This window comes from Prionailurus bengalensis, chromosome C1 (assembly GCF_016509475.1).
Source record: "Prionailurus bengalensis isolate Pbe53 chromosome C1, Fcat_Pben_1.1_paternal_pri, whole genome shotgun sequence".
NCBI lineage: Eukaryota > Metazoa > Chordata > Mammalia > Carnivora > Felidae > Prionailurus > Prionailurus bengalensis.
The window spans coordinates 94,602,190-94,614,142 of record NC_057345.1 but is presented as its reverse complement, the minus strand read 5'-3'; the positions used below and the strand labels follow the sequence as shown (position 1 = coordinate 94,614,142).

General features: G+C 55.2%; 1 protein-coding gene across 1 annotated transcript; it reads right to left on the bottom strand.

The window, feature by feature from the left end:
* Window positions 1–5,360: 5,360 nt before the first annotated feature.
* PROK1 (prokineticin 1) lies at window positions 5,361–11,484 on the bottom strand. The gene is made up of 3 exons (XM_043575816.1): window positions 11,126–11,484; window positions 8,472–8,597; window positions 5,361–6,629 (listed from the first exon to the last, which is right to left on the bottom strand). Exons 1-3 carry the CDS (start codon window positions 11,195–11,197, stop codon window positions 6,510–6,512), a joined length of 318 nt encoding a protein of 105 aa, XP_043431751.1. The 5' UTR covers window positions 11,198–11,484; the 3' UTR covers window positions 5,361–6,509.
* Window positions 11,485–11,953: the final 469 nt, after the last annotated feature.

Here is an 11,953-nt window from a genome sequence, read left to right as displayed (position 1 = left end):
GTAGCTGGTTGCAGTCTCCACCAGGCCCTTTCTTTGTAAACTTTGAGAAGTCCTCAGTGGCTGGCGAAAGGGGCCTCAAGAGAGCTGAGGGGGAAGCCTAATCTTTCCCCAACATGAAAATGAATAAAAGAAAGCTCCTTCAAAATGGAATCGGGGGCGCCTGGGTGAACCAGTAGGTTGGGCATCCGACTTCAGCTCAGGTCATGATCTCAAAGTTCTCGAATTCAAGCCTCACCTCAGGCTCTGTGCTGACAGCTTGGAGCCTGGAGCCTGCTTCAGATTCTGTGTCTCCCCCTCTCTCTGCCCCTTTCCAGCTCATGCTCCGTCTGTCCGTCTGTCTCTCCCTCTCAAAAATAAACATTAAAACATTTTTTAATAATATATTTTTTAAGTTTATTTATTTATTTTTGAGAGAGAGAGAGAGAGAGAGAGAGCATATGCAGGGGAAGGGTAGAGAGAGGGAGAGAGAGAATCCCAAGCAGGCTCCACACTGTCAGCACAGAGCCCGACGCAGGGCTCAAACTCCAAAACCTTGAGATCATGACCTGAGCCAAAGTGAAGAGTCGGACGCTTAACCGACTGGGCCACCCAGGCTCCCTAGCACGGTATTTTCAAGGCCTGTCCATGTTGTGACACGTAGCACTACTTGGTTCCTGTTTACGGCTGGATAATACTCTGTTGGATGGGTACAGCATCTTTTATTTCCAGATGATGGAGGAAAGTTGCTTGTGGGAAGGTGGTTCTTTACTTTTCCTTCTAATTCCCCATGGGAAAGGGTGGAAGAGATCCCTACAGAAAGCGGGCCCCGGACCACCCGTGCTCCCCTCCTCATCTGGTGGGATCCGAGTTTTGGGCACATTCCAGGTGAATTCTTCCAGGTTGACTCTTGGGCTGGTCCAAGGTCAGACACAGGGCAAATTTTCAAGTAGCAGTTTCTCGCTCCCAGGGTTTATCACTGTCAAAGCTCTGGGAGAGCAAGAATGCCAAGGCCTTGGCCCCCCTCACCCCGCCCCCAACCAAAGCCATCCTGGGTAATGCACAATCGAAGTGCAACAGTGTGTTTGCTGTGCAAACTCCGCTCTGAGGCGGCTTCCCAGCCCTGAACCTCCGCTGAGCGACCTTTCTCTCTGGCTGAGGGGAGCTTCCTGCTTCCTCCTCGGGTCTCGCCTCTGCTCGGTGCCCCCCCCCAGAGCCTGGTGGCCAGAGTCTCCGAGATGGGAGAAGTGCATAGGAGAGGTAGGGATCCATACGCCCTCGTGTGCTTATTCTGTGTCCCCCAGCTGGAATCCTATCCAATCTACTATCTCGAGGTCATCGTTCAACATTCAGACGGAGTAGGGCTTAGCAGCAGATTTCTAGGGAATCAAGCCTCTAGCATTTCAGGCCCTTGCCTGCCCTCGGAGGCTCTGCCCTCTGCCCTCGGCTCAGTCTGTGTCTGGCCCTTCGTCCCCCATGTGGAGGCCCACCCCGTGCTGGCCCTTCCCTCAGGCCCTCCTCTTGCTCAGCTCAGCTACAGCCTCGGACTGGTGACAGCTCCCCTGCCAGGTCCCCTTCCTCTGCCCTACCTTCAACTACCATTCTCTTAGATGGGAGGGTCCTTTTTTGTTTTTCTTCTGCCACGACAAAGTCCATCCAGCAGAAGTAAATGTAACTTGTGTAATTCGAGATTTTTGCGCTCACAAACAAGGGCAGTTCTGCACTTTCCCACTGCTGCTCTGCCCTGGGGGGCCCCTCCTGGACCCTCAGGGCTGCCATTGACTTTGTGTATGGCTCTCCCCATCTCCAGGGCCCCCAAGGCCCTTCCCCCAGTGAGGAAGAACCTGCAAGGAGACGGTGGGGTGAGCACTGGGGTGTGGGGACTCTGGGAGAAGAGGGTCTGTGGGAGGTGGCAGCTATAGAACCCCACGTCCCAGAGACCCCTGAGACCCTCACCAGCCCGCCTCCTCCCAGGAAGCGCCGTCGCTGCTTTTCATTCATTCATTCGTTCGTTCATTCAGGAAATGTCTGTTGAGCACAGCTCTAGGCCGGGCACAAGACACAGGAAACAACCACGGTCTCTGTCCTCCAGCAGCTCATGGTCCTTTGTTTACCATACAACAAAGGGACCCCTTAGCTGATAAACTGGTAATGAATTAATTAGTTAATTGACCGGGGCTCTACTTCAGATGACCAGAAACTTCTCAATCCCCTGGGGGCCCTCCCTTCCGATCTGCCGAGGTGTCCCAGCACCCTCCCCACCCACAGCATGGATCCAGGCTTGGGTCTTGAAAGCCAGCCAGGCTGCCACATCCAGTGTCTCCACCCTGAAGATGTAGGGAGGGGTCTGGGCCACGCAGGCCCTCCCTCCCAATTCCTCCTCCAGCTCCCTTCTGCCATCAGTGACAGGCCACAGTGTGGACGGCAGGAGGGCACGGCCTTGTGTAATTTGGGTGTGGAGAGGGGCTGCCACGGGAGGCAGATAGCCCACCAACATCCTTTGTCACGTACTCAGTATCCCCTGGTACTTGGGCTTGGTACCCTGGTACGGGGCTTGGTCTGTCATGAGAAGAACCCTGGCCCCCATACCCTGAAGCCAGCCCCGTGAGAGACCAGTCTCTGGCCCCGGTGAACGCAAGGGTCTGTGGCCGACAAGCTGTGAGGCAGGTGCACGCACCTGGCCGTGAGCTGGGTCCAGAGCCCCGCTCCTGCCCTCCTTCCACCTCACCTCCACCGGCAGGCCTGGGTCCTTCTCAGTCTCTGGGCCTCATGCCCCAGGGATGCAATCCGCTGCATGTTGAGCACAGGAGTGGAGCTTAGGTCCTGGGAACTGAGGCCACGGAGAGACAGGCTGGGGGTGGGCCTGCCCCTCCGGAGAGGCCACCATCATCCGTCCTGTAGGTGCTCCGGCCCGGTTCCCACTACTCAACCCTGGGACACAAGCAGGACTCAGACGCTGCCCTTCCTTCTCTCTTGGGTAGAAGCTGACCTAAGCACGGTGTCCCCTAACAGCAGGTGCCAACTCGGCGCCTGAGGTGTGTTTTTGTTCTGATGGATGCAATGGGGGTGGGGGTGCACTTGAGCGGCTCTTGAAGGAGATGTTGAAGTCACCAGACACCAGAGGAGAAGCAGAACATTCCCCATAGAGGAAGAACCTGGGCAAAGACACACGTGGCATCTTCCACACACTGTGGGCAAGTCCTGAGGCCGGGAAGCCTGGTGGGGAGCATGGAAGAAGGAGAGAAAGAGTGGGCAGGTGCTTTTCGTTCCCTGCCAAGGTTTGGGCTTTCCCTTTTGGAGCCGAGAAGCGCTGTCGGGTAGCACAGACCAGGTAAATGTGCCGCCTAGAGAGATGACTGGCAGAGATGCCAGCGTGGATTTTACGGGGAAAACTGGAGGCAGAGAGAATAGGTTGGCGGCAGTTGCCATAGGCCATGCTGGGCAGGCTGATTGCTTAGACTTGGCCATGGCTGCAGGGAGAAAGGACAGGAGAAGAGACAAAAAGTCTACATTGCTCTTGAGCTTCTGAATTTGATCCTGGGGGTGGTGGAAGCTGAGAAAGTGGAGATTCGTTGGGGGGTGGGGGGGTGAGGCAGCGCCTCCAGGGCTGTGTCTGGGAGCACAGGTGAGGGGCAGGAGCATCCCATCATCCTCTGGCCCCGCCCACCTCCGTGGTCCCACTCCTGGAGAAGCTGGGAGAGATGTCTCACGGGAAGACGACAGCAGCTTCTAGGAAAGAGGTATCTAGGTGGAATGGGACCCATAGGGACAACTAAGTATTTCTCCTGTGCTCCTTAGGGTGACAGATTTCTTTCCACAGGTGGAAGAATTGTCCCTCTAAGCCTCTGGTTGAATCTAACACTTGGGGACATCTGGGGAATCTGTTTTGAGAAGGGTGCATCTTGACCCTTCCATGCCATCCCCAGATTGGTCACTAGATGGCACCAGACTCCACCCGTCGGGAAGGAAGGGTCCCGAGATTAAGGGGAGGTAAGGCTGTCACTGAAGGGGCCAGAATCCTGAAGGGGTCTCCATTTCACCTAAACCTGGCCTAATTTGATTCTTCTGGAACACATCCTCGTTATGGATATATTATTCTCATAAGTAGATTCTTTTTATAATTATGAAGAACCTATTCCTGAATGTAAAGAATTCTCACAAATCCACTTTTCTTACCCCCTCCCACCTTCCCCTTTCTGCTCTTCAGTCTTTAGGGGGAAAATGCAGCAGGGAATTGGAGCAGAGGCCAATTATACATTCCTCAGCCTTCCGGTATAAAAAAAATGAGAATTGTTCCTGTTTGATTCACCGGGGTCTGCAGACCGGCCAGCTCCCTGGTGGGGGAGGGATGGGGCTACAGGTTGGCGTCCCCCTCTCCACTGTGCTGAGACACGTGGCCGGCACCTCCTCCAGGCTGGCTCTGCCTGCAGGGGGCGCAGCAGGATTGGGAAAGGCCCGGGACACCTGCACGACCGGCGGCAGCCATGGGCGGTATCTGGAGACCCACAGAAAAAGGATGGGCAGATTGGAACCCCGGACGTGGACAGGAGCTCTATGTCCAGCAGCTGAGCCTTGTCCAGAGCCTGGGCAAGAGATTCATGGCTGCAAGAAGGGGCAAAAGTCAGCAAGAGCAGGCAACAAGGTCCGTCAAAGGAGCTGAAAACAAAACCTACGACCCCTAAGTGGGGCCCAGGCCTGGCCTGAGTGAACCCTGCAGTAAAGCTGAGCAAGGCTCTCGCAGATCAAGCGTAACGATCAAGCGTTCGTTAGATCAACGAACGTTCGTTAGATCAACGATCTCGCAGATCAAGCGTAAACGAGGGAGGGCAGGAGCCCCCAGGACCTCAGGAACCACGATGCATTTGGAGGCTTCTGGGAAACACAGGATACAACGTACTTTCATCTTACATTTTGCATTTTTTCTAGGCGAGGACTTGAGGTGAGGCGGGGCCATGGGGACAGCAACCTGGCACTTAGGGGATGCTCCCGGGCCCTGGGTTCAGACACAGCCTCAGGGCCATCCTGATATGGACTTTTCACCCCACACGTGGGGGTCTGGTGGACACCAAGGGGACACCAGGGGACTCAATTGCGGAAACGGGAGTTGTCCTGTCACAGTGGAGTCCCTACCCAGACACCGGCTCACGGCTCCCTGCCTGTCTCCAACCCAGCCACGCGCCTGAGTCACAGACCTGAGCGGCACCTTCGCTGTGCACACTGCTTGTCACCCTTCATTCAAAAATACCCTGAATCTACTTTCTCAAAAAGATTGCCCTAGATGGGAGGACAGCAATGGCATATTTCCCCACCTGGAAAAGGCCCAGTCCCGCCCCCCTTCCCGCCCCTGGGTCCCCATCCTGACACAGCAGGAACACCACAGCCACTCGCCCCTTGTTCATGCTTTTATTCTGCAGCCTCGGGCATCACCACGCTGTCCTGGGTGGGCCTGGGGCAGGGTCCAGATGCGAGGGGCTTAGAGCAACTGTGTTTTAGATGACAACGGAGGCCAGTGACACAACTCCCAGACAGACAGCTTTGAACTTCAGGAAGCCCTCACTGTCTGGAGAAGACGCTGTCTCTGGGTGTGGTGCCTGTGCAGCCTGGGCCCGCGGTGGTGGTTGCACGCCTGTATCCAAAGTCAGTGTCCCTGCCTGCTGCCTCCCCTCCCACCTGACACCCCCACCCCCCACCAGCTGGGCAGAGGCCCTTGGTCCTCAAGGTCACAGACATGCTCCCAGGGACCGATCCTTGGGAAAGAGCTGTTTGAGGTTACTCCCTAATTGCCTCCTAAAACGTCAATAGCTGATTAGATTAAAGGGCCGCTGCTTGCATTTTAGAGCGAGGTAGTAGAAATTGGGGGCTTCCCTGCTTAACTGGTAAGGCGTGCTGAGAGGGGTTCGGAGGCCATGCAGCACTGGCCTGGTGGCTCCCCCGCACCTGCCATGAGGTCACCGCCTACTGCGCCCCGGGAAGGGCTGACCTTGGGCCCGTGGTCTACAACCGAGGGGTTGGTCAGTCAAAGGAAGATGGCCGACTCCCAGGTTGACAGTCACAGGCCTCACAGAAAGGGCCTGAGGCTCAGGCCAGAGACGCAGAGCAGCGCACCCAAGGGGATGTGCAGGTTCAGGCAGAGAGCGCATGCGGGAGGAGGGACAGATGGGCCCGCGGAGGAGGACAAGTCACCTCTAAGGAGCAGACAGGTGAGTGAAGCAGGAGCTAAGGGAAAACAGTGTCCTTCCGATCATGTACAACCCCTCAGCCAGCGGGAACAGCTGCTACCAGGACCACGGCCCTCGGCTGGGACACCCTCAGGCCAGCCTGGCGGACCATGTGCGGGTGTCTGCATGAACGCACAGATCTGGGCTAGAAAGGAGGGATGGGGGGAGGCAGCTTGGAGCCTGGGGACTGGGGACGGGGCGGTGGGGGAGCTGGGCCATGTGGCAGAAATCAAAATCCATAAGAGACCCCCCCACCCCCCCCACAGGCTGTTCTCATGCAGAGGCCCAGCGTGTGTGCCGACAACAGCCAGGCTCCTAAAAGTTGATGTTTTTCAAGTCCGTGGAGCAGCGGTACCTGCCGTCCGGGCACCTGGAGCACAGCAGGTTGGGCAGGCAGGGGCAGGTGTGGTGCTGGCGTTTTCTGAAGAAGGGGACCTGGAGAAAGAGGAGAAACACGATGACACCTTCCCTATAAGGGAGGTGGGCTTCCCGCAGGGGCCCCGGCCAGCCCAGCCCTGCCCAGTGTCTCACCCCTCCACCCAGCATAACAATCACAGTTATTGCAGAGGAGGAAACTGAGGCAAGAGTGGCTGAGCGACATGCCAAGATCACACAGCTGATTTGGGGAGGAGTCAGGATTTGAACCCGGGCAATCTGGCCCTCGAGATGATGTAATCAGCCACAATATGTGCTGTCCGCTCCAACCTTAAAGTCCCAGAGCTGCCTAGCCAAGTCCCCTCGCTGACCTGACACCCACGTGAATGCATGCACACCCACATGAATACGTGCACACACGGTCGTTGACTGAATCTCACTTACAGTTCACTTAGCGTGCACTTGATGTTGGGTACTGGGGACGCAGCCGTGGACAGGACAGACACTGCCTCTGTCCCGTGACTCTTACCCAGAGGCTAGACCACGGAGGCTTCCTCAAGGGAGGGTGAATAGGAACGGTTGTGACCACAGACAGCGTCAGACTGCCCCCGGTTCCAATCCCAGGTCTGCCAACTTCCCAGCAGTGTGAAAACCGGCAAGTCCTTTAATCTCGGTGTCTCAAAAATGGGTGTTATTATCCTCAAAATGGGTTCATAATAGCACCTACCACAAATGGTTGTGAAGAGGTTTAAACTATATATTTGCAAAAGCAGGTAGTCTGAAAAGTGGCACACAGTTATATCGTCACCGGTGTCCCTTTGGGGAACGGAGGTCTGCAGCCGAACCACCTGACACACCCCGAGGCAGCAAGGACTGCTGTGCTGTCCCGAGGGTCTTGGCTCAGCTGCATCTCCCCCCCACCATTCCCCAAGCAGCTGCAATGGCGGGGGGGGGGGGGGGGCGACTACAGGATGATGCTCTGACCCCAGAAGAAACCAGGGCTCCCGGTGTAGGCATATCCCCCAGGAGAGCACGAAGGACTCCTGAACCACAGGAAGCCGGGGAAGGTGACAGACACACGGGTCCCCGTACACACCTGTGGCTGCTCCCATACCTGGCCGTTCAGAAGCAAAGACCTCGTGGCCCTTCGATGCCCCCTGGGCTGGGAGCAGGGCGGGAGTCAGGTGCTTGGGACCCCAAAGAGTGAGCGCCTCCTTAAAGTGTATACACTGGGCACGGGCCTTGCCTCACCCTAACCAGGCCTTGGATGGAAGGCCCTTCCATGAGTATTACTGCATGTTCTTGAGGGAGGGGTCCAGGGGCAGAGGCCATTCGGGACCCTTTGAGAATCTGAGTTCATATTCAGATCTGAAAGAGACTTCAGGGGTAATCATTCTACTCGCCTGGTTGTATACAGCGCCCGAGGCCCAGACAAGTCCTGCTAATTGCCCAAGACCACACAGCAGAGGAGCAGCTGGGGTTCCAGCCAACAGATCTAACAAGGTGTGTGCTTAGTGCCCCCCTACTCCACCCCAGGCTTTCTTCAAAAAGCAAGGAGGCAGGGGGCGCCTGGGTGGCGCAGTCGGTTGAGCGTCCGACTTCAGCCAGGTCACGATCTCGCGGTCCGTGAGTTCGAGCCCCGCGTCAGGCTCTGGGCTGACGGCTCGGAGCCTGGAGCCTGTTTCCGATTCTGTGTCTCCCTCTCTCTCTGCCCCTCCCCCGTTCATGCTCTGTCTCTCTCTGTCCCAAAAATAAATAAAACGTTGAAAAAAAATTTTTTTTAAAAAAAAGCAAGGAGGCAGTGCCCAACACCCGTAAGATGATCCTAGAGTCAGTCTGAAAATCGGGGTCCAGTCCCAGCTGTGTCGCCGGCTCTCTGCCCTGAGCAAGTCTGTGCAGTACCTTTCGGCTGCCCGGGTGACACTCCTCTCCTTCCCGCCCCAGCGGGGTGCACATCCGAAGCCCACGCAGCCACAGGCTGATGGCGCAGCAGGTGCCCGTCCCACACTGCACATCCCGCTCACAGGCCTGAGAGGGGAGACAGGAGTCGTTAGCGCCCATTAGCGCCACTCAAGAGAAACTGGAAGGAAGAGGTACATTCGAAAACCCTGATGGCCTGACACCTTGGGCAGCTCATTCTTGCTCCTGCTCCGCTCATGACAGGATGCTCAGGCCTCCGCGGGGCAGCAGAACTGCATCTGAGGACCACCACCCCCCCCCCCGAACCAAGCTCCACTGAGGCTGCCCAATAGGGGGGCAACTCTCCTGACAACCTTAGAAGTTAGGAGACATGGCCCTTCCAGCACTGGGAAATGCTCAAGGGACACCGGTGACATCAAATTAATTTGAATTCCCAAAGGCGGGAGGGGCATTGATGGCCCAAGCCCCTAGGTGGTCAGTGCTGAGTCTCCTGGGACCAGACTCTCCAACCTTGACCCCACACCCGGGGTTGGTGCTGGCCTCCGCCTCGGCCCTCACCGGAATCCCCGCCTCAGCCGGGGGCCGGCACCCCCTGAGAAGCGGTATCTCCCCCAGTGCTTCTCAGCAGGCCTCTTTGAACCCCAGATAGGGATGGACCCCTCTGGGTTGGGCTCCAAACAGGAGCTGGGCGGCCTTGCCTGGTTTCTGGAAGTTGCCATTTGAAAAGAAGGCCACACAAGCCTGCTTGAAACAAAATCGACCTCTGAGCTGCTCCAGACTCAAGTGGGGCCACGATGGAGAAGCACCCAATCTTTCCGCTTGCAGGAAAGCTTTGTGGCTTATCTGAGCTGAGATTCACAACTGGGTTTTGGTTCACTCTTCTCCAACAGAAGGCCATGGGGCAAGCTCTCGCTGCCTGCCTGAGACCTGGCAGGAGCGGGAGGCTGCCCACTGGCTCAGCCCCAGGAAGGAAAGTGGGGGCGCAGGGTCTGCTTGTCACCCAGAAGAGGCGCAGGGGGCAGTCACCTGGCCATGCAGGTCTCCAGCTCGGCGAGGGTACATCTCGCACACCGACCAGCCCCTGAAAGCCCAGGGTTGGGGCCAAGCAGGCCCTACCTGACTCTTCTCCCACAGAGTTGGGACATCATTGTCCCCACTCTGGCAGGAAGGACCATCCAAGCCTGAATTTGGGATGGTCACTATGCAGGGAGCAAGGCCATATGACGATGTCCTACCAGCCTCTTCTTGGGAGTCACCCCGGGGCAGCCCCTGGGCATGGAGAATGGAGGGAGGTCCTGACCCCCTCAGCACTGGGTCCCACACTCTCCTGCACATGTCTGACATGCATTTCCTTCCACCCTAGATTTCTCCCTCACTGTGCTTTTCAAAAGGTCCAGCTGAAGGGTTTGCTAGAAAGGCATTTTCCCACCGTCACTCGGCCAGATGTTGGAGCTCACACAGTGAGGTAACCTGGGCATCAGCGTGAACCCTCAGCCCCCATCCCTCTCGGTGGCTTCTGTCCTTCTTTCTCAGCCTCCCCGATGGTCACGCTACACAGTAGGAAGATTCAGAGGCTGACATTCATTAGGTATAATTTTGCCCTAACAGTATTATTCATGCTCCGGGTCTCAAAAGCATTGACTTGCCTTTAATATTTGTTCGTCTTTGAAACTCAGTGTTTTTCCTTTAAAAAGGAGAAGAAAGAAGGTTTCCTTTCTGTGAACATTAAAACTAATATGATTCCAGGAATTGTTTGGCATTTTTCTACGTTTTCATTCTCTATGTAAAAAGTTGAGGGACTTCGGAAAAAAATAATAAATTTCCCTCTTTTTTTTTTTTTTTCCTCTAGCGGCTTTTATCTGGAAAGCTCTCTGGTAAAGTATTACTCTCTGTTTTAGTAAGAATGGTCCCACCACTGTAACACATTTGAGGGTGGTTCCGGTTAAAGCCAAAATGCTACAAGAGAACCATAATCCGAGTGTTTTGAATTCTAAGACAGGCAGCGCCTGTGTGTGGCAAACGTCCCTTGGGAGACTAGATTTCTGCTTGGTACCTGATGCTTGTTTTTGGGTGCACCCAGCCAAATGTTCTTATCAGAACTGGGCATGGCTAAAATACATAAAAAATAAAGGGAAGAAAGAATTTCAAGGCAACCTTTCTTAAGAGTGGAAAAGGCAGAGGTTAAATGCCCCCAACTAAAGCTAATAAGGTCAGTGCATTTAATCAAGTCATCATGCTGTGTAAACTAAACCTGACATGTGGACCACATTGTATATGAAAACCAAAATTTTCACAAAAGATAAATCAGGGGATGCTAACCCACTTTATAGAGGAATTTCTTATTACACAATAGGAATCTTCATGTTACCAGAGGTCGAAACGTCAAAATGTTTGATGTTCTCCTAATGCAGTTGGAAATTAGATTTGGTTTACACACAGCTGCTCAAAAGTGGATCCCGTCTAGTGGAGTGAGGTCTAACTAATCCGAAAATCATGTGGAACACCTCTCTAAAATGCCGGCTGACGCCCCACTTTTTTTGGCTTGCCCCCTGCATGGTCGCTGGCTCCCATCCCGTGCAGACCCTGACATCCCCCCCCCCCCAAACCCAGGGCGTAGAGGAAGTTGGACGACTTACCCCTGTGATCACGGCACAGTCCGACACAGTCACCAGAAGGAACATGATTGAGACTCGCATGGCCCCTTTCATGGTCACTTGGGGTGAAGGCACAACGCCTCCCGCTCCACTGCCTGTCGCTGGCTTCCACTCAGCCTCGTGTGCCAGCTGGGAAGGCCAGGCTGTCCGGCCCCCTCCCTCCTCCCAGATTTATACGGTCCGATCCAGGCTGCCTATGGGTGCCTGTCTCTGCTCTTCCCTTCCCCGTCACCAGTGCTATTCAGATGATCGCAGGGACGAACGTGAGACCTGAATCCCTGATGACATCAAATCACCATCAAAACCAATAAAAATGAACACATCGGGACGCTGACTGGCTCCAGCCCCTGCCAGGAACACAGAGATGCAGTCAGTTACATACATTTCCCTCCATAGTCTTCTCTGCCTCTGGGGCATCTTTCTCCTTTGCTCAGGGCGGGGGGGGGGGGGGGGGGTGGCTCTGGCAATGAATTAAGGGGTTTACAACATCACCATCTATCCTTTTCTGCTCCAAACCGTGCAACATGCGGGATCATCACAGTCAAGCCAACAAGAATGATCTAGGCATTTACCATCGATCATGTGTTCAACACCGAGTTGGTGGCCGAGAGGACACAAGTGGGTAAGGGAGTGTCCCTGTTCCTCTAGGTGAAAATTCCAATAGGGAGAAATGAGACAGTAAGAGAGCAAGGCCAGGTTTGTGGGGTTGATGTCTCTGAGAGGCACACCTAAGGAATTGTTCTCTAAGAAGCTCAGGAGAAACACCGAGTGTCACCTGTACAGGAATCAAAGGGCAGAAGATGAGCCGGT

Excerpts from the sequence above, each read along its gene's own strand:
- PROK1 (XM_043575816.1), bottom strand. The coding sequence starts at position 11,197 with ATGAAAGGGGCCATGCGAGTCTCAATCATGTTCCTTCTGGTGACTGTG. Across the intron at positions 8,598-11,125 it reads ACTGTGCCGTGATCACAGGG|GCCTGTGAGCGGGATGTGCA; the intron begins GTAAGTCGTCCA and ends CTCCCCTCTCAG. Across the intron at positions 6,630-8,471 it reads GTCACCCGGGCAGCCGAAAG|GTCCCCTTCTTCAGAAAACG; the intron begins GTACTGCACAGA and ends CTCTTTCTCCAG.